This window comes from Natator depressus, chromosome 4 (assembly GCF_965152275.1).
Source record: "Natator depressus isolate rNatDep1 chromosome 4, rNatDep2.hap1, whole genome shotgun sequence".
NCBI classification, from domain to species: Eukaryota; Metazoa; Chordata; order Testudines; family Cheloniidae; genus Natator; species Natator depressus.
Genome location: NC_134237.1, coordinates 68,910,671 through 68,937,044, shown reverse-complemented (window position 1 = coordinate 68,937,044; position 26,374 = coordinate 68,910,671). Strand labels below are relative to the sequence as shown.

The following is a 26,374-nucleotide window of genomic DNA, read 5'->3' as shown; positions in this document are numbered from 1 at the left end:
CAGTTAATCCACCTCCACAAGAGGCAGTAGCTATGGGAACGGGAAAAGCCCTCCTGCTCACATAGTGCTGTCTACAGTGGGGATTAGGTTGGTATAACTGCATCACTCAGGGGTGTGGATTTTTCACACCCCTGAGTGACATAGTTATACCAACATAAGTTTGTACTGTAGAGCCAGTCTTAACAGCTTCCTTTCATAACACGCATTTTATAACACCTCCCCATCCCTCCACACTATAGGTCATTGACTATTAAACACATACCACATTTTGAAAAGACCCTGCTTCAAAGGAAACAATTTTGCACTCTAATGTAGAACTCTGCATATTCATCTGATTACCAAATACTACAACTGGCAACCCACAGAGTTGGAAAAAGCAGCAGACTATTGAATTTCATGTGGGAATTAGTGTATGGAAAAGAGCAGTAAGGCTGGGTCATTTACTAATGCCTTCTCTTAGGTTAAATAATGAAGCTTTGGGAGTCATTCTTAAAGTTTCATTGAGGGCAGCAAACCAATGTCTCAATCAAAATTAAATGATTTTTCCTTTTTAAAATTATCATGTATCCAAAGACTTCCTGTGTTGAGACTGGCTGAAAATGAATTATTAATTAAAAGTTTGGCATAGAATTTATATTTTTTTTCCAGACAGTAGAACACTTTTTTTTTTGGCAGCACAGAACAGTCAGTCTGTGTTATTGCAGTAAAGGTGTCTGGTAGTACTATAGCATGCTGGATTTTATCTTACCCAGATGAAGATTAATGACTTATGAAAGGTCTTATCAGATAAGTAATGGGTAACACAAGCTTGGTTTTGAACTTCTGAGGTTAGACTTTTCCGAGTCTTGGTGTGTTTTAGGAAGTGGACAGTCTAAGTAACTTTATGCTATATTGTTAACTACACATGAATCCAGAAGGATGTAACAATCCCTTGGAATGGAATTTGATATGGAAACCATGCTACTTAGTTTCCTGTTAAAGAACAGAAGAATTCCAAGTACTGAGTATTTCGGTTTAACAAATGGAAATGGCAAACACCACATTTATCACTCATGTGTTTCTGGACACAAAGACACTAGCCATCCAGCAGAATTATCTTATTTTTCTAAGTGCTTATATAACAAGACAACAAGATGTCCTTTAAGATATTTTTTCAGTTTCTTAAAGTGATTAACAGTGGAAGCCCTGAGAATTTACTTTTCAATAATGGATTGATTTAGTTTACTATGTATTTTACCATGATACATTTTATCTATTTAAGTAAAATATTTGCAAATACTACATTTCATTAATAATAAATCTCATAAAAGGTAAAAGTAATTACTATATTTTACAAACTGGCTATTTCTGGGCTGGGTGATTGGACAGTCAAATAGAATTGTGTATTTTTGAGGTTCCATTATGACAAAACCATGAGAAAACTGACTAAAGCTAGGTCACAGTAGTTTCAAAAACCTCTAAGAGCATCTGTCTAATTAAAATATATTTGAGGGGTAAGCAAACTGCCATTGGTTCAGTGGATTTGTTCCCCAAAACCAAGACTGTTTTTGTCCCACCAGAATTCTTGCAAAAGGATTTATTAGCAAATATTTGTATAAAACACTTGAGTAAAATATAGGTTCATTGTATGTAGGAATTAGGCAAATAATTCCCATAATAGAAGCTGGATGGCTAGTTCTCTGTGTATTTAGTTAAGTTTTAAATACTGATCTTGTGCAATTGTTTCTTTCCCTGTTGCTGTGTTAACTAAAATCTGGTTATTTGAAGTAAATAATGTCTGTTCTATTTCCAGCAATCATCAGCTGACACATAATTTCATCACAGAAATGTGTTCCAGACGGCAGCTCTGAAATGCTGTTCTCAAGGCCTTGAACATATTTAGCACTTGACTAAATGAATACAAAAGCATTCTGTTCGCTGAAACATGTAAAATGCTGAGGCAAGCAAGCACTTGATTATTTTGTCAGTTGGATAACAAGAAGGGTTGTATTTCACACGTTGATCTTTTTCATTTATTGCTTGTGAGTCAGAATCATCATAAGTGAGACCTAAATGTAGCTAAGAAACCTCTCACCCCGACCACTATGTCTACAAATAGTATATTTTCTATTAGATCTTTAGGGAACAAAGCTGTACCCATGTCCATGTTGGTATTTCTGTTTTTAGTGTTCTGGTTCTGGAGCATTTTTACTAATTTCTCCCTGGTGTAGTGTTTTTCAGAGATGACCATTTACTTCCCAGAATGTGTGTGCGCATCACATGAAAGGTGACGCTTTTCTTTGATCTGCAGCTTTGATTTTCAACTTTGATCTTCAGCTTCCTCCATTGTGATGCACATGTAATCCTGGGAAACAAAGAGTTTTTGGCCATGATGCAATGTATAGAGCAACAGCTCTATGCATTTCATAATTCCAAAGCCACAACAGAGTTTGCCAGAAAAAAAAAAAAAAAAAAGAGCGGGTAAGAACAGTGGTCATTTTCTGCACTGTGAAAAACCTGTCAGCTGTAAACCTGTTTCCTATTTCTATTCTTGGTCCTTTATGCCCTGAGCCACCACAGATTAAGAAAGCAATGTACTCAACGGGTCCCCTCTAGTAAATTGGGAATCTGTCTGGAAGGCAGGGAGGAACAAGTAAGTGTAGAACAGAATTAAATGGAGTGTGACGAGAAACCACAGAGTTCCAGCAAAGACAAAGAGGAGCCTCAAATAAAAAGAATAGATAATATCAGCTCAGTCTTGTGAAAACTCTGAACATTTGGTAACAAAAATAATGAAAACGTTAGTTGACGCCTTCTCTTTTATGTAGGGAATTCTGATCATCATTGCTGCACCTCCCTCCCACCTACACAGCAGTTCCAGACTGATTTCAGCTTGTATTCTCATGAGCTCTAAAATTAGAGATTAAAGCTTTACAGCATCTGAAAGATGCAGTGTCAAGATTTCAGAAGACATGCAGCACTGACTAACTCTGGAGATAGTTCATGAGATAGGAGCCACGAAATATTTGGTCAGAACTTAACTGAGGAGAGGTGTGATGGTTAGCAAAATGGTACAGTTTAGGGGCCTGATACCTTATGAGCACCAGAATGAGAAAATGGCTGTTTGTGAGAAAACTGAGAATACAGATTCTTAGTGGTGTTGAGCTCTTTACCAGATAGGTCAATATATTTTAACCATGCCAAGCACCCTCTGCCAGCCTATCCCTGGAAACAACTTAACTCATGAATATTTTAATCAAGAGAAAATAAGGGTTTTTTTGGTGGCAGCATAGAAAAAAAGTCACCCCTCTAGGAATTAGCCACCAATGCTTTTGCGATGATCAGTTTTTGGGTGAGGAGAAGCTGGCTTGTTGTAAGATTTCTCTCTCCTACTTTGCCACTATCTCAATCTATGCAGAGAGTAACTCCACTATGCCTAATGTGCATGGGGATGGAAGAATCTTAAATTTTTGGATTTCACAAAGAGTTGAGAACATTCTGAAAATAGAGAGCTGTACATTTGTTATACAACTAAATATATATATGTGTGAGAGCCTATATTGCAACATAACTTGTAATTGAGGCTTGACTATTAAAACATGCTAATAGGTTATAAATACTTTACAATAATTGTTATAACACATATTTCCAGTTATAAAGTCCCTAAGAATATAAAGAACTAGTGAGCTGACCTTGGACTGGGAAGCACCAACATGCCAGCACAGCCTGAGCGGTATGACAAGAACAGAATACAAAATACTGCAGATACACTGGGGTAGCAGAGGACAGCTGCCAGAAGAAAACTGAGGTAGTGTTAGTAGGGAGGTGGATCAGAGTAGCAGGGAAAGCTGGGCTTCTATTCTCTCTAATCTATTTATAGTTTCTCTCTCTTTAATCTAGTGATAGCTTTAGTTTATATTACATTTACTTTTCATTTCTGAATGTTGAGTTACCCCTCTGAATTTAGATGCTGTTGACCTCATGTTCTCTTTTCTTTTACATAGTGAAGAGCCAGAACCTTAGCCGGTATAAATTGAGATAGTCTTTCAACTTGGGTGGAACTACCCCAGCTGGGATCTGCCCTATAATGTGTATACTCATTGACTGAGAATTGGTTGTATTTTAACTATCAGGATGAAAAGGCTGAATTTTGGTGCAGGTCTGTTACATTTGCATTACTTTTTCAGTTGCAAACTTAATGCAGCCACATTTGGAAATTTTGTACAGGGATATTTCCTATCATGCATCCTTGGGTTACTGTAGCAAAACATGAAACCTAGAATGCATGATCCAAGGTAAGTGATGTCTATCTTCTCAGAGATTTTTGGTCAAATTATGCAGCACTGTGCTTTGAAAGAGTTTATGTGCAGCAATTTTCTGGAAATGTATGAAAAATGATTTTATATAGTTTTCTTCTTACATGCCTTTAGACAATTGTCTTCAAGTAATTCAATACAGTTTGTGGCTGCCTCCAGACGGCTGAGTAATGGCCAAAGCATCAACAGCTGGCAAATGACTCTATAGGCTTTTTTTTTTTTATCCCCAAGCAGACTGTTCTTTGAAGGATTCAATCAGCATAAAGTCAAAATGTCAAAGAAAGAAGTACAGAGCAGGTAATTTGACAAACTGTGATGTTGGCCCTAAGTAATCTGACTAGTTATTAATTCACAAAACAGTCTGAAGAGATTTGTGATGTAGGCTGATTTCCGTCTAGACAGAGAAAGGAGTGTAAAACACATTTGGCAGATAGAACATAACAGTGACAAGAAAAACCTGTTTCACAATCTCCCAGCTGTATGAATTTATGGAGGTCTCTGTTCCTATTTCATTAATATCGACCGATAAACATCTAGGGCTCACGAATTTTGCATTGTAAGGTTTTTTGTGACAGTTGGACACTAGCTATATAATACAACATAAGACATGTATAGCATCAAAATATTTCAGTAAATTGCTGAAACTGCATCTACCTCAAACTTTCGAGTACCTGCCCACATACCACCACAGGTTTTCATAGTTTGTCAGCTTCCTCACACTTTACCCAGTTCTTGTGCATGTTCTCACTGTCTGCATTCAGCAGCAGTTGAAATTTGCTTGCTTATGAGCCATTTCTTTCACAGGTATTGGTTTATCTGATTTCCTAGAATCTGCATTGCAACACAAAGCAACAAGAAGGATCTACTATATTTCTGGAATCAATTCAACTGCTCATTGTAAAAAATGCAGTAAGGTTCCTCAACTCTGAAATTCTGCTCCTCACACAACAGGCAAAGTTAAAGGTCTTCCGGTTTGGACAGATTCTGCTAAATTTGTGTCTTATTCCCTATACACATATAGTGTTTGACCCTAAACTCCTGAAACCAGTGGAAGCTTTATCATTAACTTCATTGGGTGCAGAATCAGGCCCACTGTGTGGACTATCACTGGGAATAGTAGAAACCAGAAAAAGCTAGTTCAACAATGGTACATGCAGAGAATCTCACATGGACACCAATGAGAGTTCCATGAATATAGCTGGCCAGACACGGAAATGAGAGCATTCTGCACCTTCAGAGTGATGGTGTAGTACATTCCAGAGAGCTGGGGAAAAGACCGTCTCCTGGGTCAGAATCCCTCCTACTATTTTCCCATCTTTGTACAGGTAGTAGTTATAAATACTGATTTACTGTCAGCGTCAGTATTATTTTAATTTTAATTATTACAGTATTAAGTTCATTTCACTGGTACTCTACTTATATTTTAGCTATTAATAATGCCTAGCTCTTGTAGAGCACTTTACAAAGGAAGTGAGTATCATTATCCCCATTTTACAGATAGGGATACTGAGGACCAGGGAAGGGTAGTGACTTTCCCAGGCTCACTCAGCAACTAAAGGCAGAGACAGGAGTTGACCCAGTTCTCGAGTCCCAGTCCAGTAGATCACACAGTCTCCAAAATAGAAGACAATTAGCTCATGTCGCACTATTAATCTTCAATGAGTGGTTAAAATTGCTAAAATATGCAGAGACTATCACATCAATGAGAGTTAATTCTGAAAATAATTTTAACTGGATGTGAAAAAAGCAAAAGGCAGATTTGTTGGTGAGCTGTAGACTTCCTAGAAAACTTTGCTTTAAGTTTTACTTCCTTCAGAAACCTTGAGACATGCTGATGGGGTGAGGGAATATAAGCTACGTTTAGGAGATACAAAGCAGATGAGTTGGTAGTAGAGAAAAGGGAAGCTACGTATCGTGTACAGTAACTGGAGTTCTTTGAGATGTGTTATAGAATGCACATTCCACTGATGGTGTGGCATGCACCTCATGTGCTAGAGATTGGAGTCTTTTTGGCCAGCAGTACCTGAAGGGGGCGTGTGCACTTTTCAGTTCTTGTGCTCTGCTGTGAGGGCATATAAAAGCAAAGGACGGTCACCCCCTTTCAATTCCTTCTCACTGCAGAATCTCTTACGGTAGGACTCTGAAGTAGAATGGATGCAAGGGTGGGATGTGCATACAGACAATACATCTTGAAAAACTCCAGTTTCTGTACATGGTAAGTAACTTCCCTTTCTACTTCGAGTGATTGCCCACGTGCACTTTCCACTGATGGTGACTCCCAAACAACTATTATATTATGGAGGTAGGAGCTTGAAGTAGTTAACAAAACAATTATGGAAGGCGTCTGTTAAAGGCACAGTGTCATGAATGTGTGCGTTGACACCCAAGTTGCAGCCTTTCAAAATGTCTGATATGGGTAAGTTTCACAGTGAGGTGGGCTGACATAGCTTGTGCTCAGATGGGGGGTGGTAAGTCTACCTTGACCACCTCATAGCATATTTAAAGCAAGCAGAAATCCAGTTAGATAGTTTGTGAGATGAAATTACTGACCCTTACATCCTTTCCATAATACAAACAGTCCTGGAGATGTTCTAAAAAGTTTCGTTCCATTTAGGTAGTAAGTAGGCCATGGCTCTCCTCACATCCAGCACATGCAGTGTTGCCTCTAATTTGGATGTGTGAGGTTTTGGAAAGAATACTGGTAGGTGTATTGGCTGATTGAGATGGAAATCTGCCACTACTTTGGAAAGGAATTTATGATGTGTCCTCATTCCTACTCTATCCAGGTGGAATACTGTAAACAGCTTGAAAGGTGGTCCCATGAGGGCTGCAAACTCTAGGCTCAAGTCCCTGGGGGAATTGGTTCTTTGATAGGTGGGGATTCTTTAACTAGGCCTTTCAGGAATCTCACCACTGTCATATGACAAAAAACTTTATTATCCTCTACTGGCAGATGGTGGGTTGACATTGCCGCTGAATGTACCTTGACAGAGCTGAAGGACAGGTTCTTGCTTTTGAGTTCAAGTAAGTAGTCAAGAATCTGAAGGATTGAGGAGTGAAGTGGAATAAATTATTTTTGATTACCCCAATGAGAAAATGCTGTCCATTTTGAAAGATAAGTTTGTCTTGTTCATTCTTTTCTACTGCTTATCAGAACTTCTCTAACTGGAGAGGACCAAGCCTGCTCTACTGACAACATCCATCCGGCCTCCATCTGAGGTGCAGGAGTGGTATATTTGGGTGTGGGATCTGACCCTGGTTCTGAGATAACAGATCAGGTAGCAGATGTAAGGTTCTGTGTTGAGCTACTGAGAATTTACTAGATCGGTTGACAAGAAGTGTCTGGGCCATGCTGGAGCTATGAGGATTAGCTTGGCCAAGCCCTGTTTGAATTTGTGGAGCACTTTGAAAATTAATGAGGTTGAAGGGTAAGCCTACATTAGAACTCCTGACCATGGTACCAGGAATGTGTCCACTTAGATCCCTGACTCTGTCCACCTTTTTTTTTTAAGAAGAATTGGATACCTGCGTATGCATTGATTGGCAAAAAGGTTTATTGTGGGATATGAAGATATCTGCCAGTATCCTCTCTTTGATTTCCCCCTCATGATTTGGGAGAAAGCATCTGCTGACATTATCCATTCTGCAGTCCAACTAAGCATATTGCCTCTAGGTATATTCAATGGTTGATGTACCAATTCCAGAGTCTGACTGCTTCCTGGCAGAGTGAGGAACATCTGGTCACATCTTGCTTGTTGATGTAAAACATGATTGTTATGTTGTCAGTCATGATTTGGACCAACTGTCCTGATATTAGGGAGAGAAAAAACTCACAGGCCTTCTGTACCACTCTAGGAGATTGATGTACATTCTTTGCTTTCTCAGGGACCATAGGCCCTGTGTTGTTAGTTCATCTGTACAAGCACCACATCTCTGTGGGGATGCATCCATGACTACTGTTGTGGAAGATACATGTATTCTGAATGGGACCCACTGCATGCATTTTATGGGTCCTTCCACCATTTCAATGAGAATAGGACCAATGGTGGGATGGAGATGGGCTTGTCCAAGTGATGTTTGGAGGTTGTGTAAACCAACTTCGGCCAACCCTGCAAGCATCAGAGGTGAAGTCTGGCATGAGTAGTGAATGTTCAGGAGCTTCCTTAGTCTAGGAGGGCCAGGCATGACCTTACATTGGTGTTTGGATTTCTTTCCAGCCGAAAAATAAAGGGAAGACAAATTCTCAAACCTGTCTTGACGAACAGGAGGTGGAGGAGTCCAGGATTGTGCCAGTGAAGTCATTCCTTTGGACTGGATTAAGCTCAGTTTCTCTTTGTTGACTTTCAAGTCTCACCTCCTGAAAAGGTTGAGTGTAATGGAGATGGCTTTGGAGGTCTGAAGAGGCAATTTTCCCCATAATAGCCAATTGTTGAGGTAAAGATACATGTTGATGTTTTGTCTTAAGTAAACTGTTGCTAGTGATAGCACTTGGTGAATACCGTTGGTGCTGTGGAGAGTTGAAAGAGTAGCATCTGTTATTGGTAGTGGTAAATCTCAGGTACTTCCTGTGGGGCAGAATGATGGAAATGTGAAAGTATACATCCTGAATTTCAGAGAAGCAAATAAGTCTCATGACTTCAGTGTCATGATTACTGATGCTAGAGTGACCATCTGGATTTTTAATTTGTGCATGAAGGTGTTGATGTTCTGCAAGTCTAGGATGGGTTGCCAGCCTCTCTTTCTTCAGGGTTAGGAAAATGTTGCTAAGGAAACCTTCCCCTGTAAGGAACCCTTCTATCACTCTGAGAGAGGGGCATGAGGACCTTGTGACATAGTAGATCCTTGTGAGAAGGGTCTATGAAAAGAGACAACGAAGGAGGTTAGGGGTAGGTACCGTAGAAAACTTGATGGAATAGTCATGTGTTATTGTATACATATTGGTAAGAGACCCAGTATGCCTGAAGTGAGCTAACAGTTTTCTGAAGGAGAGGTCAGAAATTTCTGGAGCTGATGGAGGAAGGACACATCTCTTGACCATCCCATCAAAATGAATGCTTCTGGGACTGAGAAGATCGGGAAATTTGTGGTGGAGCAGTGGGTTGTCTTCTCCTATGGAAATGCTGTCGTTTCCTGGGTTGTTCTGAAGACCTCTGGTGGTTAAAGAGTTACTGGATTGGTCCCCATGGGGGATACTTCTGTTTCATTTGTTTCCCCTTAAGAACCTGTATGTACTCTGAAGGAAAAGAAGGTGTCTCATGAGTCCTTCGGTGCATTGAGGGCCAAGTCAGTTTTAGAGCTGAACAATATGACCGCTTTTAAAGGCAAGTCCTCCACCACTGTTTGGACTTCTCCATGATGCCACACATATGACAACCGCCATTGCCATTGAGCTGGCAGCCATATCCACTGCATCCAGTGCTGCTTGAGACTCTTCTGGCTACAAGCTAGCCTGCATTATCTAACAACACAAAGTCTTTGTGACTGTCAATCAGAAGGTTGTCTGAGAAGGCAAGCAGTCTTTCTTGTATGCAGAACTTATATCTGGCTAATAGGACCTCATAATTGGCTACACAGAACTGTAGGATTGCTGAAGAGTAGGCTTTCTGCCCAAATAAATCTAGTTTCTTTGGCTCTTTTTCTTTGGTGTGGATCAGACTTGTTTTGTCTCTTTGTTTACCACAGCAATTACAAAGGAAGATGGAACATGATGCATGTAAAAGAATTCCAGACCCATAGTAGGCAACTGATACTTTTTATCTGTGCTGGGGGATGTAGTGGTACAGAAGCAGGTGTCTGCCACAAGATTCTGGCTGGATCCATGATCGTCTCATTTGCTGGGAAGGCTGACTTCCCTACTGCAGAGGCTTGATGTATGTGTATCAATTTATATGTCTGTTCTTGTCCCTTTGCAATATGGATTTGGATGGTCTCTGCCATCCTCTTTAATGTGTGTTGGAAACCCTTATAGTTGTCCATTTGTGGGGTGTGGGTGGCACTAAGACCTCATCAGGGGATGAGGAGGAAAGAATGATTGGTGCCGGCAGGCTGTGTTCCAGTGCTTGCTCTTCCATTACCTCCTCCTCTGCCTGTGGTTGTGTAGGAATCAGAAGAACTATTAAGGGCAACTGAATGTGCAGTGTCATGGAGGAAGCAGACTTCTGGTGGTGAGGTGGCTCCCTGGGGTCAAAGTTCCTGTGAGCCAACCAGGGTCCCTAGCAAGGCCACATGGGCATCAGTGTGTATGAACCTAGAAGCCAGGGGATTGGGAACCATAAGCCTGGATTCTGTGGGTCCCAATATCTTTTGCATGAGCAGTGTCTGGATCCTCTACAAGTTGTTGAGGGCTGTGGAGACAGGCTGGGTAAGTAACTCTGTTGCTGAAGTAGAATTTCTTTGTCCTTCAATTCCAAAGAAGAATCCCAGAAGAATGTATAACTTGGATCCATGAGATTTGCCCTCAGAGATTTAGGGATCAAACTACAACATAGATCATTGTGTGGAAGACAACAGCAGGGGCGATTGTGGTTCTGGGTAAATCTGCAGGTCTACTGGTGCCAGTATCTAAATAGTGTCATGCAGGGTGGCGAGTACAGGTTCATGGGAACTGGTTTTGCAGGACATTATGGCAATTTCTGCCACAGTGATGGTGAACTGTCCTGATTGGCTTGATCCAGTGCCAAAGAGTCAGTGCCTGGACCACGGAAGTAGACAGTGCCACGGTTGGTACCGTACTCTTTCCTGAGGTTCTGGATTTTGGTGCCAGATGCTTCAGTGCCATACAGTTCGAACAGTCTCAAGAGTGAGCTTCAGTGGGAACCCTTTTGGGTTGCAAAGTCTCAGACAACATTCAGTGCCATGGGGAGGTTTTCCTTATAGGAAATTCTGTTGGGTGACCTGCCCCAATATCTTCTAGCTCCCTGCAGTCTGTCTAAGGACAATGCTATTGTCATGTTTGCAATTTAAGTTGGAACTCAAGAGTTTGCATTTATACGCAGGCTTGGAAGATCCCTGTACATTGGAATCTAGTGAGTCTGATTCAGAAGTGGGTCTCATTGACTTGGTCATTAGGAAGACCTAAAGGCAGCCCTCTTGTCCTTTCTAGGTTGGGAGCTGAAGGACCTGCATATTATGCATTTACTGGGAATAAGTGATTCTCCGAGAAAACAGAGGGTCTTCAAGTGTTTGTTTGAAGCTGGGATAGTTCCCTCCCATGAAGGGCAGTGTTTTAATCCCAGCAAATCAGATGACACCATACTGCCCGGGTGAGCTCTAAGAACTAAAGATTGCAACAGGCAACCAAATATAATATACACCTATTAGCTAAAACTACAAGGAGGGGCTGGCGGTCTCTTGGACTGTTGGGCTCCATCTCTAAACTGTGAGAGGAACTGAACAGCAGCAAGCACACCTCTCCTTTACGTGCCCTTGCAGTGGAGCACAAGGACTGAATAGCACATGCATGCCTTATGGATATTGCTGGCCAAAAAGACTCCCACCTCTAGAATATGAAGCACATGCACACATCAGTGGAATGAGTATATGGACAATTGCTTGAGGGAGCACTGCTGATACTATTGATATAGATATGCCAAGGGCTTCTCTCATAACACCAAGTGTATTAAATCTAGAAACAGAATCTGAAACAGTCCTTATTTTCAAAGAATTCTAGTTTCCATTTTTTCAAAGGAACTTATCACACTGATCCACTTTGTTTTATAACATCTAAAAAACAATAACTTGAGTAGAGTAATTTTGCTACAACAAGACATATTGTGGGGGAAGTTTTCAGTAGTTCCACAGAAATTTAGGAACACAGCTCCCATTGACTTTCAATGGAACCAGGCCTCCTAAACACAGTGGGGGCTAAATTTTTGATGCAAAATCTTTTTTCACCCCAAAATGCAGTCTTTGATTGGCTAAAACAATTATCAAATTCAAGTAGATTTTGGCAAATTATTTTGGTTAAAAAATTTGGAAATGTCAAAACAGTTTCAGCATTTCTGAAACTAAACATTTCCACATTTTCTTTTGGAAAAAGATTTTATTTTGGAATTTCCCTCAATTTTATTTAAAAAACATTTTTAAATGTTTTAGAAGAAACACAAAATCAAAATAAAGTGTTTTGTTTAGCACTGATAAACATTTTTGTTAACACAAAATGAAATTTTTCTCTACATATTGGTTTGCCAAAAATTACTAAACATTTTCATTTTGGGTTAACCTGAAGCAATTTTCATTTTCGATTTTTTGGACCTGCACCCAAACCAAATAGTCAGTTATTTGTACAGCATTAGCATAAAATCCCTTAGTTACTTCTGAATATCTCCTCCTTTAGCTCAATTTATCTGACCACCATATAACCAAACTCCTAGTTAACCAACAGTCAGTCACAGGCCACAATAGCAATGCATACCATATGTTACTCCCCTGCATATCCAAAGGCTTCAGAGGTCTCTGAAACCCTTCAGAAAAATTGGATTGCACTGTAATTTGACATCCTTAACAAATATAGATGAGTGTATAATTATAACCCTAACCTCATAGTTAATACCTGTACTCACTCTTGAGCTGTGAGAGGCCAGTTTGAGCAAATATATTGTTTTCAACCTTCTTTTAAGGTTGTTACCTAGCACATCTCACATTTCAGGCCTCTGAAAACCATGTGGGGCAGTTGCAATATAAAAAAAATAGGCACAGATGCAAGTTTTGTACTTATTGCCATGACAACTGATGCCCAAAATAAGTGATGGGATTGCATGCACACCCACCTCTCCACATCCTCTGCTAATCAATATTTTCAAGGTCCAAAACTGAGGCACTGTGTCTGGGGGCACAATAGAGAAGTGTTTTGCTGGGGGATAAGGGAGGTTGGTGGAGAAGCGAGGTGAAAAAAGGAGGACCCTCCTTCTCTCTTCCACCCCAGTTTCATAAAAGACATGGTGGAAGACCATAGTTATCTATATTAGCCCTTCACTGTTTTTTCCTAGTCCCAAACCCTTCCTCTTCAACCTAGCTTTTACCCTAGATTCCTCACATGCACACCACCAATTCACCCACTCAAATCACCAGTTGATTCCGATCCCCCCTGTATTCAATCCTGCTAGTTCACCCCATGCCCACCAGTGCAGAATCTCAAAGTTCCTAGGCTCCTCTAACCAAGTCCTATCAGTTCAGAAATATCCTACACAACACCTATGTCTCAGGCAGAGAATTCTTCTCTTCTGCCTAATTTCTCCACATCTGAACACTTATTTGTTTATGAGTTCTGAGCCATCTCCTGTCTGATATCCCAAGGCTCAGAACACCCCACATTCACTCACAAACCTTCAATTGCAAAAAACAAGCCCCAGCTCAGAGCCCTTCACCTTGCTACCTGTCACCCTCTACCACTGAGCTAAGAGGCATCCCCTCCCCCATTTGTTGTTTGATCTGGGAAAGTAGGAGGAGAGGCAGCATATGAAAACAGCCCTATACTCTGCTGATGCGATAATGAACTGAAATAACCCTGCTCTGTGCCTTCTCTCTGCTATCTGCCACTTATGTGCTGCAGGGCCAGGAGTTCCCTGCCAGGCAGCCAAGTGTACTACATTACAGTGGCTGGAGCAACTCTAGTCATAGCAAGAGCTCTCACTGGCAGCAAGTAATGCTACATTCTATAGTTTGAGCCAGGGACTACAAAACTGGGACAGTACTGGTAGTATTTAGCCCCATTAGCTCCTACTAATTAGTTTTTCCTTTGACTTAATCTCTGGAGAAAGGGAGGGCAGGAGGGTTGGCTGCAGTGCTCTTAAAGGACATTTGCCAAGCAATCTATGCAAAAGCCTAAACAATTGCTTTAGAAGAAACCATTTTCTTTCTCTCTCACAGAACAGGAGCTAGAAGTGCCATGTTGGTGATATTAGTGATTTCATGCACAAACACAAAAATGGTATGGCAAGGGAGAACATATGTTCTAATTCCTACAACTTCCACCTGATATCCCAGAAAAGTCCATAACACAATTGTGTGAACAGCGAAAAAGGAGGTAGAGAGAAAAGTGCAAATGGAAGGACCATTTTTATGCCTGCTGAGTTCCAAGAGCCATACCTTGTGAATACACTGGAAAGGCTCACTGGAACTAAAGGTACTTATTTTGAGCCAGCTCTGCTTACATTTGGGAAAGCTTGCATCTGGGAAGCTAGACTGAGGAAACCAGCATTTAGTGGTCTGGTGTTACAAAACTATGCAAGTAGAATTTGGGTGATGGAATTTTGCGGGGATTGTTTTTCCTCATTAGCTTGCAAGTTGCTCATTTTCTGAGAATAAAGATTGTTTAAAGGTTTTGTTAGTGGGGCCCTCCATATTGGTCTGAATGGAATTTACTGTTTAACTAATACAGCAATTGATGTAAAGCACAGTGCAGAATATGAAGCCTGTGATAAAAGAATAGATTGTCTTTAAGGGGGTTTTCATATTACCAAAGTGCTCCAGAAACATTGTTCTATTTATGGCTTAAATGCAAACACAAAGAGCTAGTGAATCAAAAGATTATTTTTTCATATGATTCTTACCAGGTTCAGCTGCAGACCGGGGCTCTGGATATTACATTATCCAAGGAGAAAATAAACAAGAAAAATGTATTAGAAAGAGGTTACATTAATAACAAGAATAAAAGTTCTGTATAGAAATACTACAGGCAAGTACAGTAGCTATGCAGATGATACTGGCAGGAAAAAATCAAGGATGACATTCATATCACCTGCCTATAATAGTTCTTCTGGAATTAATTTACTTGGTCTGTATTACTATTACCCAAATAAGTGCATAAGAGGTTTTCCCTTTACCCAGAACTCAATCCTTATGGTGGAAAGTGACTGCTTTGACTGACCGAGGATAATTCCATGGTGCTTTCTTGAGAATACATGAATATTATTTGGGCTAGCCAAAGGGCTATTTCTTACTTTTCTGGAGAATTCTGAAATCTGGAGAATCTTGGATTTCAACACCCTGTCGAAACCACTTGACGTACAAGGGAGGAGCTCCCCTGACTCTGCACTCTAGTACAACAACCTGTCCTTCAGATGCTGTGGAGTTTTGCAGCTCCTGAAATGTGACAAACATGCTTTAAATTAACAAAAAACCATACATACTTTAAAACACTCAAATCAAGATTCCCTTTCTCACCCATCCTCAATTTATTTCATTGTGTCATAACATTCTGCTGATTTTCTTTTCCAAGAACAGTGTTTTCAGTTGGAATATGTTTAACACAGGGCCTATTTTCGAATACATTCTTGGCATGGTTACAGAAGAAGTAGTGCACTGCTGGTTCTCTAGGAGGCTGATCTTCTGAAAGCATTATCATCAAGGAGAAAGTGGAAAATGGTTAACTCCTCACAAGAGGTGGATGTCAACAGATAGTCTTCTATCTCATTTTTTACCCCATGGTGTGACATGAAGAATTTTCAGCTGGCACACATCTTTTAAGATGTGCATTTTATTAACTACATATTGGCTAATCTGGACATGAGAGAATAAATTGTTCTTGTTCGCCAGTACATATATGTTAGGCATAGTATTAATGTAAGTGTTAGGAAGTTATGTTACTGAATGTATTATACCCTCCTCACAATTCTGTCCAGCCATGTCAAGTATACCATAACACCTTGCATTAGCTGAAGTAAGCTTTGGCTTAAGTTAATTGAAAAACTGTCAGCATCAGGACATGAGTGTGTTACCATAGCAACAAGTGGGAGTTACTTTCACAGGTTAATAGTAGAACGTCCCAAAGGGAAAAGGACAAGATATATGAATGTTCTATCCCGGTACAAACCTAGAAGGTACCTTCATGGACCAGTACCTGAAAGGCTAGTACCCAAGACAAAGATAAGGAAAGGAACAGAACAAGTAGTAAAGGAAAACTGGACAAACTGGTGGTTTGAATTTCAGTGACATGTAAAGAGTTTTGTAACTTCTACAATCATCCTATAAATACTCCTAGCTAAAATTTGTTACTTTGTGAGCACATCCTTCTGTGTAAAGTAAATGTAACAATGATGCACAAGATGACTTCCAAGAGGCTGGTATCATATTGAACCTTTTTCCTGTATTGCATTATTATTGCTTTAGAGCAATAAACCCTACTGGTATTGGTTATTTGATCTCCTGAATACATTTCATAACGAACCAAGGTATGGTCAAGCAACTGACTACATGATTTACCAACACTATTTTCAGACTGACATTTAGAACATGAAAGATGTTTTCAAGATGTTTTTTTCTGAAACATTTGAAGCCATCAAAGCAGAGTAAAATAATACAAATGAATTTGTTGAATGTTCACTTGTGTGTTGTTGCATAGAGACAGAGTTTTGGCCTACAAGTTTGTAATGGAATGTTGCATGTACTTGAAGAAATACGCAGAGCTTTGATAAAGACCTGCTATAGCAAAGGTGAAGCATCATACTTGAGTAAGGGGTGGGAAGGAAGATTATGACTATTTTGTGTAAGTTTGCTGTTATCCGTGTTAAGAGTATGATGCAAAGAAAGACTCATTTGTTGCTGTCTGGCACAAGCTATCTGCCTCATTCCTGTATTTTGTTTGTAAAATCTGCACTTTCAGGCCCTAATCCAACAAAGCACTTAAGCATGTATTCAATTTTAAGCACAGTACTCCCACTGACTACTCATATGCTTACTGCTAAACACCTAGATGTGCTGTGCTGAAATATAGCCTAAATTTAAAATCTATGAGTTGGTGATTTTCCCCCTGTAGTTAGTATAAAAAGAGGTTTGTGCCAACTCATGCTATGTTAAGGAAGTGTTGACTGTACATGTTACTTATTGTTGAATACCATGTTTTGAGGGGGCTGTCTTCCCCAGTTGGTGATATGTTGGTCTGCTTATTCCAGTGGTTCTCAAACTTCTTGTTTTGGTGACCCCTTTCACACAGCACGTTTCTGAGTGCGACCCCCCACCCCTTAGAAATTAAAAAACACATTTTTTTATATTTAACACATTTTAAAATACATTTAAAATCCTATTGTTTAAAATGAATTTGCCTTTCCTCACAACTTTTAAATTACGACTAAAACACATTTTTATCAAATTATTGTTATAACCAGAAAAGTTTTTTTTAAATAGTTACTGTTTAATACTGGGGGCAGAGGCACAAAGAAACATTGTCAATATCACTCTTCATAGCAGACCTAGCACTCCATTGCCACCCTTACATCTGCGCTGCTGCTGGCCACAGCTGGGCAGCCGAAGAGCCACCCTTACTTCTGTGTAATGTTTGACCTTTGCACTGGGAAGGGTGCCTATGGGGAAGCTAAGGCAAATGTTGGGGTGGCTATAGTCCCCATAAGTCTTCCTCTAGTGCCACTCCTGCCTGTGTGTCTCACTGTTAGATTATAAATTATCTTTTTTTCTGGGGGGGGAGGCAATCTCAGTGTTCTGATTGGTCTACAGTTTAATCAAGTCCTCTAATGAAAAATCAAGTCCTCTAATGTTGTCTCAGTCCCAGGCCAGCCTTAGGGAAAATGGTGCCCTGGACGAACTTCTATTTTGGCACCCTTCTTTGGAGGCGGATAGGCTCAGGCTGTCAGCCCCACCATACATGGGTCTAGAGCTGACAGGCAGATCCCGCCATGTGTGGGACTGACAGCTTGGGGCCCCCATGTAATAACCTTTGAACCCCTTGAGTCTGAGAACCCCTGGTTTATTCCAACAGTGTATGTTCTGAACTTTCAGGAGTAATTTAAGGTGAATGTGAGCTTAAATATTTGATTTATCTGTAAATAATTGCAGAGTTTCAATAACCCTTAATAGACTTTCCACCAATACTTCCTCACTGACAAATAAGTGGTTTGTACCTTTATTTTTTAAAAGATCCTCAGGATAAGGATGGATGATATATCTGAAATGTTGGAATAACTATATTATACATAATGACTTTATTGTTAAAATAACTTCAAAACCATTAGATTTTATTATCCAGGATGAAATCATGGGAATGGGTTTTTCTTATTAGCATGTGTTGCCAAATGTTTTGTTTTTAATTTTTGTAGCCATGGCCAAGTACAAGTGATAGGTATGCTACAAACACATAAAAATGCATATATAATTCTTTAAAACTTTTCAATAGAGCAGAAGAACAGGAAATTCACTATTACAATGTAAAGCTGTGTCATAAATATAAAGGGAAGGGTAAACCCCTTTAAAATCCCTCCTGGCCAGAGGAAAAACTCCCCTCACCTGTAAAGGGTTAAGAAGCTAAAGGTAACCTCGCTGGCACCTGACCAAAATGACCAATGAGGAGACAAGATACTTTCAAAAGCTGGGAGGAGGGAGAGAAACAAAGGGTCTGTGGGTCTGTCTATTGTTGTTTCTGCCGGGGATAGACCAGGAATGGAGTCTTAGAACTTTTAGTAAGTAATCTAGCTAGGTATGTGTTAGATTATGATTTCTTTAAATGGCTGAGAAAAGAATTGTGCTGAATAGAATAACTATTTCTGTCTATGTATCTTTTTTGTAACTTAAGGTTTTGCCTAGAGGGGTTCTCTATGTTTTGAATCTAATTACCCTGTAAGGTATCTACCATCCTGATTTTACAGAGGTGATTTCTTTACTTCTATTTACTTCTATTTCTATTAAAAGTCTTCTTGTAAGAAAACTGAATGCTTGTTCATTGTTCTTAAGATCCAAGGGTCTGGGGCTGTAGTCACCAAGGCAAAATGGTGAGGCTTTTTACCAAACCTTGCCCAGGAAGTGGGGTGCAAGGTTTTGGGAAGTATTTTGGGGGGAAAGACGTTTCCAAACAACTCTTCCCCAGTAACCAGTATTTGTTTGGTGGTGGTAGCGGCCAATCCAAGGACAAAGGGTGGAATATTTTGTACCTTGGGGAAGTTTTGACCTAAGCTGGTAAAGATAAGCTTAGGAGGTTTTTCATGCAGGTCCCCACATCTGTACCCTAGCGTTCAGAGTGGGGAAGGAACCTTGACAAGCTGTTTTTCTTAAGTGGCTACTAGTACCTTCAAGGAAAAGGACTCATAAAAAACTATACAAAGTATATGTTTTAATATGATTAAAGGATTCATGCATTATTAGAGACTGGAAAGTAAAATCTAGAATGTATATAATGATAGAGAAAACAGACCTTTGTAAAAATGGGTGTGGAGTAGATAGGCTTGGATCCATCTAGTCGGTACAGATATGAAGTAGGGCTTTGGACCTAGAAAACCAAAAATGACAGTCACTTGAAGTGCTAAATGTATTATTACTGTAAAGTTTGAATATGCTCTGATAATATGTTCAATATAGATCTAATGCAAATCCAACTACATAATCCTGCAAAGGAATTTTTATTATAGTACAATCGTGCGACTTTACTATTTCACATATGTGTGCTTCTGCAATCAAAATGCAAGATTTAAAGGTTTCAGTGATCCACACGAGGATTGTGTTCCCAACTGTCATTACCTTAATGAGTTGTGTGTGTTTGGCATCTGATCATCTTTAAAATATTATCTCAAAATGAAGTACTTCTGCATCTCCTATTATTATGTACCATATAACAATGTAGTATGTTATTAAAAAAATAATCTAAGTACTAGGAGGGCTTGAACCAATGTAACAAAAGGAGAGAGGAAGAAGAGTTAATTTCAATTAAGTTAATATTGAGAGAAAATATTGTGATTGTCTAGAGACCAACATAGATACTTTATAACTTACACTTACAATCGCTTTAGGCAAACTTATTTCCAACAGCTGATGTAAAAAACAGCAAAGTATAACTGAAACCACAACCATTTGATTTAAGTTAACCACAGAAAATAAAAATTAAAGAGTCATTTTGTGCTAAAAGTATGTAATTAAATGTCACATGCATAGGGAGTTCTGAGCAGTATAAAAAGAATACACATAAGAATGATCAAAAATCATATTAATGTACCACACTGTGTAGTGTTCAGTATAGAATCATAGAATATCAGGGTTGGAAGGGACCTCAGGAGGTCATCTAGTCCAACCCCCTGCTCAAAGCACGACCAATCCCCAACTAAATCATCCCAGCCAGGGTTTTGTCAAGCCTGACCTTAAAAATATCTAAGGAAGGAGATTCCACCACCTCCCTAGGTAACGCATTCCAGTGTTTCACCACCCTCCTAGTGAAAAAGTTTTTCCTAATATCCAACCTAAACCTCCCCCACTGCAACTTGAGACCATTACTCCTTGTTCTGTCATCAGCTACCACTGAGAACAGTCTAGATCCATCCTCTTTGGAACCCCCTTTCAGGTAGTTGAAAGCAGCTATCAAATCCCCCCTCACTCTTCTCTTCCGCAGACTAAACAATCCCAGTTCCCTCAGCCTCTCCTCATAACTCATGTGTTCCAGTCCCCTAATCATTTTTGTTGCCCTCCGCTGGACTCTTTCCAATTTTTCCACATCCTTCTTGTAGTGTGGGGCCCAGAACTGGACACAGTACTCCAGATGAGGCCTCACCAATGTCAAATAGAGGGGAATGATCACACCCCTCGATCTGCTGGCAATGCCCCTACATATACATCCCAAAATGCCATTGGCCTTCTTGGCAACAAGGGCACACTGTTGACTCATATCCAGCTTCTTGTCCACTGTAACCCCTAGGTCCTTTTCTGCAGAACTGCTGCCGAGCCATTTGGTCCCTAGTCTGTAGCAGTGCATTGAATTCTTTCGTCCTAAGTGCAGGACTCTGCACTTGTCCTTGTTGAACCTCATCAGATTTCTTTTGGCCCAATCCTCTAATTTGTCTCGGGCCCTCTGTATCCTATCCCTACCCTCCAGCGTATCTACCTCTCTTCCCAGTACATTATCAAGTGCTCAGATATTATGATTATGACTGTGGTGTAAAAACCTATATAGCACATATGTGCACATGCTCAAATACACTGAATGGGGCAAATAAAGTAAGTAACTTCAGCACATCTTTTTTTTTTACTAAGTTAATCTTCAGATTCCAAATGGCAGTTTAATGATTTCAAGTTAAATAATATGAAGTATCATCCCTCACCCCCCCAAATGGCAGTCTCCTCCCCAATATTTAATTTTGAGAGATATATTTAATATATTTGACTGACTTAACATGATGTCTGAGTACCTGCTGAATGGGCACAGAGATAGGCTGAATTACAGCTGTGGTGACTCCAGCCTTTGGAGTAGAAGATCCTATTGTTAAGGAAACAGAAGTGGTTTTCTTCTGGACCCTGGAAAAAAAAAGGGGGGGGAATATTTTTTTTTTCAGATCATATAATACTTATCAAATGTGTTACTTTGGAACCAACGTAAACTCAAAATTCTTACAGGATTTGAGATAAACCAAAAGGGATGACACTATATTTTATTTGCAGTGTTGTTGTAGGTGCATTGGTCCCAGGATATTAGACAGACAAGGTGGGTGAGGCAATATCTTTTATTGGACCAACTTCTGTTGGTGAAAGAGACAAGTTTTCGAGCTTACACAGAGCTCTTCCGTCAGGGTGACTGAGTACCTGCTGTAAGGTACTGAGTACCTTCAGGAAGAGCTCTGTGTAAACTGCAAAGCATGTCTCTTTCACCAACAGAAATTGGTCCAATAAAATATGACCACTTTGTCTTTCTACTATATTTTATTGTCTATCCTCTTCCTACCTGTCTGTGTCACTATGCAATTTATAAACTTGTGCTGGTCACACTGCCAGATTAAAATTACAAAATCATCTTCCATCTTAGTCCATGCTCATTATCTTCCAAAATATTAACTTTGGGGAAAGACAGAGAATATCAGCCCAAAGGGTGAATATGATGGAAGGGCTGAACCCAATCCCTTTATCAGCTGATTTTCAGTTATGAAAGAGGAGGTTACTCACCTGTGCAGTAACTGACATTCGTTGAGATGAGTGTCCCTGTGGGTGCTCCACTGTAGGTGTTGCTGCGCCCCTGCGCCATTGTTCGGAGATTTTTACAGCAGTACCCGTATCGGCCACGCGTGCGCGGAGCCTGCCTCACATACTAGTCTTGTCTTAATAGTGCGCATGCGTGGCCAAATCATCAGTTCCTTTTCTACAACGGAGGCCGCCCCAGCTCCGAAGTAGAGGGGAGGAGGATGGAGAGTGGAGCACTCACAGGGACACTCATCTCGAAGGTCAGTTACTGCATAGGTGAGTAACCTCCTCTTCTTCTTCGAGAGGTGTCCCTGTGGGTGCTCCACTGTAGGTGACTGAAAAGCAGTATCTCTCAAGGAGGTAGGGACTTTGGATCTGGAAGGAATGCAGTAGATAGAACAGCTCTGCCCACACACGTATCAGTGATGGGTCCCTGTGTAAGAGCATAATGTTTTGCAAACATATTTTCAAAAGCCCAAATGGCAGCTCTGGAAATGTTCTTAAAGGGGGACATTACGTAGAAAGGCCACTGAGGCTGCCGTGGTGTGAGTCCTGATAAAAGTAGGGGTAGTCACACTCTGTAATTGATAGCAGAGACAAATGCAACTCGAGATCCAGTTGGAAAGTCTGTGGTTAGAGATAAATGACCCGTTAGAGCATTCTGCAATGGGGACGAATAGCTTGTCGGAACGCCTAAAGGTTTTAGTCCTGTCCAAATAGAAGGACAAACCCCTGCACACGTCTAAAGAGTGCATTGTAGATTCAAAGGAATTTGCATGTGGTTATGGAAAAAGGTAGGGTTATGGATAGGCTCACTGACATGGAAAGATGAGTTCACCTTCGGTAGAATTCTGGGGATTAAGTGTCGGGTGACTTTGTGCTTAAACAATATGGTGTATGGTGGATCTGCCATGAGTGCTGCAATTTCTCCTGTGCGTCTCGCAAAGGTAATTGCTACTAGAAATGGAGTTTTCATAGAGAGATGTAGGAGGGAACATGTGACTAATGGTTCTAATGGTTTTTTGGTTAGGCATATTAAGACTAAGAGAAGGTTCCAAGGTGGATTAGGTAGTTTGATGTCTGGGTATAGGGTTTGGAGTCCCTTAAGGAATCGCTTAGTAATGGGGTGAGCAAAGATAGGCCTATCGTTGGTGGCATCATGGAACATTGTAATTGTGGCCAAGTGGACTTTGATGGAACTCAGGGAGAGTCCAGAGAGAGTTTAATCTCTAACAGATAGTTGAGGATTAGTGGGAGAGGCGTGGAAAAAAGGAGCGGTTTCTTTGGCAGCACACCAGTGTGTAAATCTTGTCCAGTTATGAAGGTAGGTGGTCCATGTAGAATTTGTTGTGCTATGAAGGAGTACATTTCGAACCTGCTCCGAGCAAGTTCGCTCGGCATGAGAGAACCATGAAGGAGCCAAACCTTGAGGTGTAACATGGTTAAATTGGGGTGGAGTAGTAGACCGCGTTGTTGGGACAAGAGATTCAGGAGGAGGGGTAGTGCGATAGGTGTGGAAAGCACCATCTTGAAAAGGAAAGGGTACCATGCCTGTCTGGGCTATGTGGCGGCGATCATTAGGACCCTGGCTTGGTCTGTTAGTATTTTTATCAGTACTTTGTGCATGAGTGGTACTGGGGAAATGGGAACATGAACACATCCCCCAAGGAGTGTTTTCCTAGTTCTGCTCTGGAACAAAATCTTGGGCTTTTCTTGTTTGCTGCAGTTGCAAAAAGCTCGGTGGTTGGATATCCCCATGTGTGGAATATGTCTAGTACTATCTCCTCATTTAGTTCTCATTTGTGGTCTATGGGAAATCTTCTGCTGAGGTCATCTGTGGTGGTATTGAGAAAGACAGGTAAGTATGCAGCTGATATTCAGACATTGTGTCTGAGACACCAGTTCCATCGTTTCATCGCTTCTGTAGAAAGGGAGTGGGATCGCGCTGCCCTCGCCCTTGCCTGTTTACATAGAACATGCAGGCAATGTTGTCAGTCATTATCCTGACATGTTGGTTTTGTATGAAGGGGAGAAATTGGAGGCAGACATTGCATATCATTCAGAGTTCTAGACGCTGATGTGAAGGGACTTCTCGGCAGGAGATGAAAGCCCCTGGGCAGCGTATTGGGGCATGTGTGCTCCCTGTCCCATAAGGGATGCGTCCGTAGTTCTGATAACCGGCAGGACGTCCTGTAGAAAGGGGACCCCGGAGCACAGGTTGTGAGGCAATGTCCACCAGTGGAGGGAGTCCTTGACTCTGGGAGGTATGTATAAAAGGTTGTTCAGACCATGGATATTCTGTAGGCAATGGTCATCCAATTTTGGAAACACCTCATGAAGAGGCAAGCGTTCCTGACTACAAAAATGCAAGAGGCCATGTGGCCTAGGAGCTGTAGGCAATCTCGTGCAGTCACCTGTGGACTGTTGTACAGCTTGGCAACCAAAAGGTTGATGGTGTTGAGAAGATGGAGTGGGAGTGGTGCTATTCTTTTGCGTGAATCAGAATGTGCTCCTATGAATTCCAGTTGTGGGGTGGGAGTGAGTGTAGATTTTCTTTGTTCATTTGCAGGCCAGGAGCATGGAAACATTGGACTGTCTGTTGTGTGGATTGAATGGCTTCTTGGAAGGTCCTGGCTTTGAAAAGGCAGTAGTCAACGTAAGTAAAAATTATGATTCCCTGCCTTCTGAGATGAGCGGTTACAACTGCAAGGAGGTTGGCATAGACATAAGGCGCAGTCAAGAGGCCAGAAGGTAGGACCCTGTACTGTAGTGTTGTGACCCCAGAACGAAGCGAATAAAACATTTATGGGCAGGATGTATGGTTACATGAACATAAGCGCCCTGCAGGTTGAGGGCTGAAAACCAATCTCCCTGCTTGAGTGCTGGGATTATGGTTGCAAGAGTCACCATTTTGATTTTTTTTTAAATAATAAATTTGTTGAGGCACCTGAGGTCGAGAATGGGTCGCCATCCCCCAGTTTTCTTTTCTGTTAAAAGTAATGGGAGGAGAACCCTTTTCCTCTGTGTTGGTCGGGCACTGGTTCTACTGCTCCTAATTGGAGGAGGTGATGCACCTCTCGGTGGAGCACTTGTTCATGAGAGGGGTCCCTGAAAAGGGACAGGGTGTGGGGTGTGGTGGGGGGCAAAGATAGGAAGGGAATGGGCACTGAAGTAGGGATGATGTTTTCTATACCCTCGACCACATCTTCAAATTTGCTTATTAGTGGGAGGGGGTTGACATGGAGCCGATGAATTCGTACAGCAAGTTGATATCTTGGTTGCTGATGTTGTTGTTCATATGGTCTATGACTTTGCTGAGCATACGTCGGGTAGCGTGGACATTGATAAGGTTGGTATCTATATTGTCTCCTCCTATTTGCAGGGGTTGTATTCAGAGAGACTGTAATGTTGTTCTCGAGTCCTTCATGGAGTGAAGCACATCATTGGTGTTACTGGTAAATAGTTTTCCACCATCAAAAGGGAGATCTTCATTGGTATTCTGAACCACACGAAGGAAAGAAGACGATGAAAGCCAGGAAGCTCAATGTATCAAAACTGCTGTAGCAGTGGACCTTGCAGCTGTATTAGCAACATCAAGCACAGCTTGTAGTGCGGTACGGGAGATGACCTGTCCCTCAGAGACTATGGCTTTAAACTGATGGGTTTTTTGCTCTCTGGAATGTCATCAATAAAGTCCATGAGTTTCTCATAGTTTTTGTGGTCATGTTTTGCCAGAACTGCTGGATAATTAGATATCCGGAATCTTAATGTGGACGAAGCATACACTTTACGATCAAGCAGGTCCATACTTTTACTATCTTTAACAGTTGGGTAGACCTGGAAACTGGTGTTTGTTCTTTTGGTTAGCTACCTCTACTACCAATGAGTTTGGCACTGTGTGAGTAAAAAGGAACTCAGACCCTTTGGAAGGAATAAAATATTTCTGGTCAGCTCGTTTACAGATAGGTATGCTAGTAGTCAGTGTCTGCCATATGGTTTTGGCAGGATTCATAATGGCTGAATTTATAGGTAAGGCAATCTTGGATGTGGAGGTAGTTTGCAGGATGTCAGTCAACCCATGCTGGTTTTCAGAAACTTCTTCCAGATTAATATTCAATTCATTGGTGACTCTTTTGAAGAGGTCTTGAAATTTTAAGAAATTATCTGACAGTGTTGGTGGGGCAGCCAGTATAACCTCATCC

General features: G+C 40.9%; 1 protein-coding gene and 1 long non-coding RNA gene across 4 annotated transcripts in view; one reads left to right on the top strand and one right to left on the bottom strand.

The window, feature by feature from the left end:
• PALLD (palladin, cytoskeletal associated protein) overlaps positions 1-26,374 on the bottom strand; it is a 346,573-nt gene that overhangs the window by 185,427 nt on the left and 134,772 nt on the right. For all 3 annotated transcript variants that reach the window (XM_074951119.1, XM_074951117.1, XM_074951118.1), the window contains exons 5-8: positions 21,410-21,515; positions 19,432-19,506; positions 15,236-15,377; positions 14,846-14,869 (exon numbers count right to left, since the gene is read on the bottom strand). In XM_074951119.1, coding sequence (XP_074807220.1) covers positions 14,846-14,869; positions 15,236-15,377; positions 19,432-19,506; positions 21,410-21,515 — 347 coding nt within the window. The remainder of the gene's footprint in view (positions 1-14,845; positions 14,870-15,235; positions 15,378-19,431; positions 19,507-21,409; positions 21,516-26,374) is intronic.
• LOC141986545 (uncharacterized) lies at positions 4,146-25,692 on the top strand. The gene is made up of 3 exons (XR_012639311.1): positions 4,146-4,274; positions 24,742-24,828; positions 25,555-25,692. It is a non-coding gene; the product is annotated as an uncharacterized LOC141986545 (long non-coding RNA).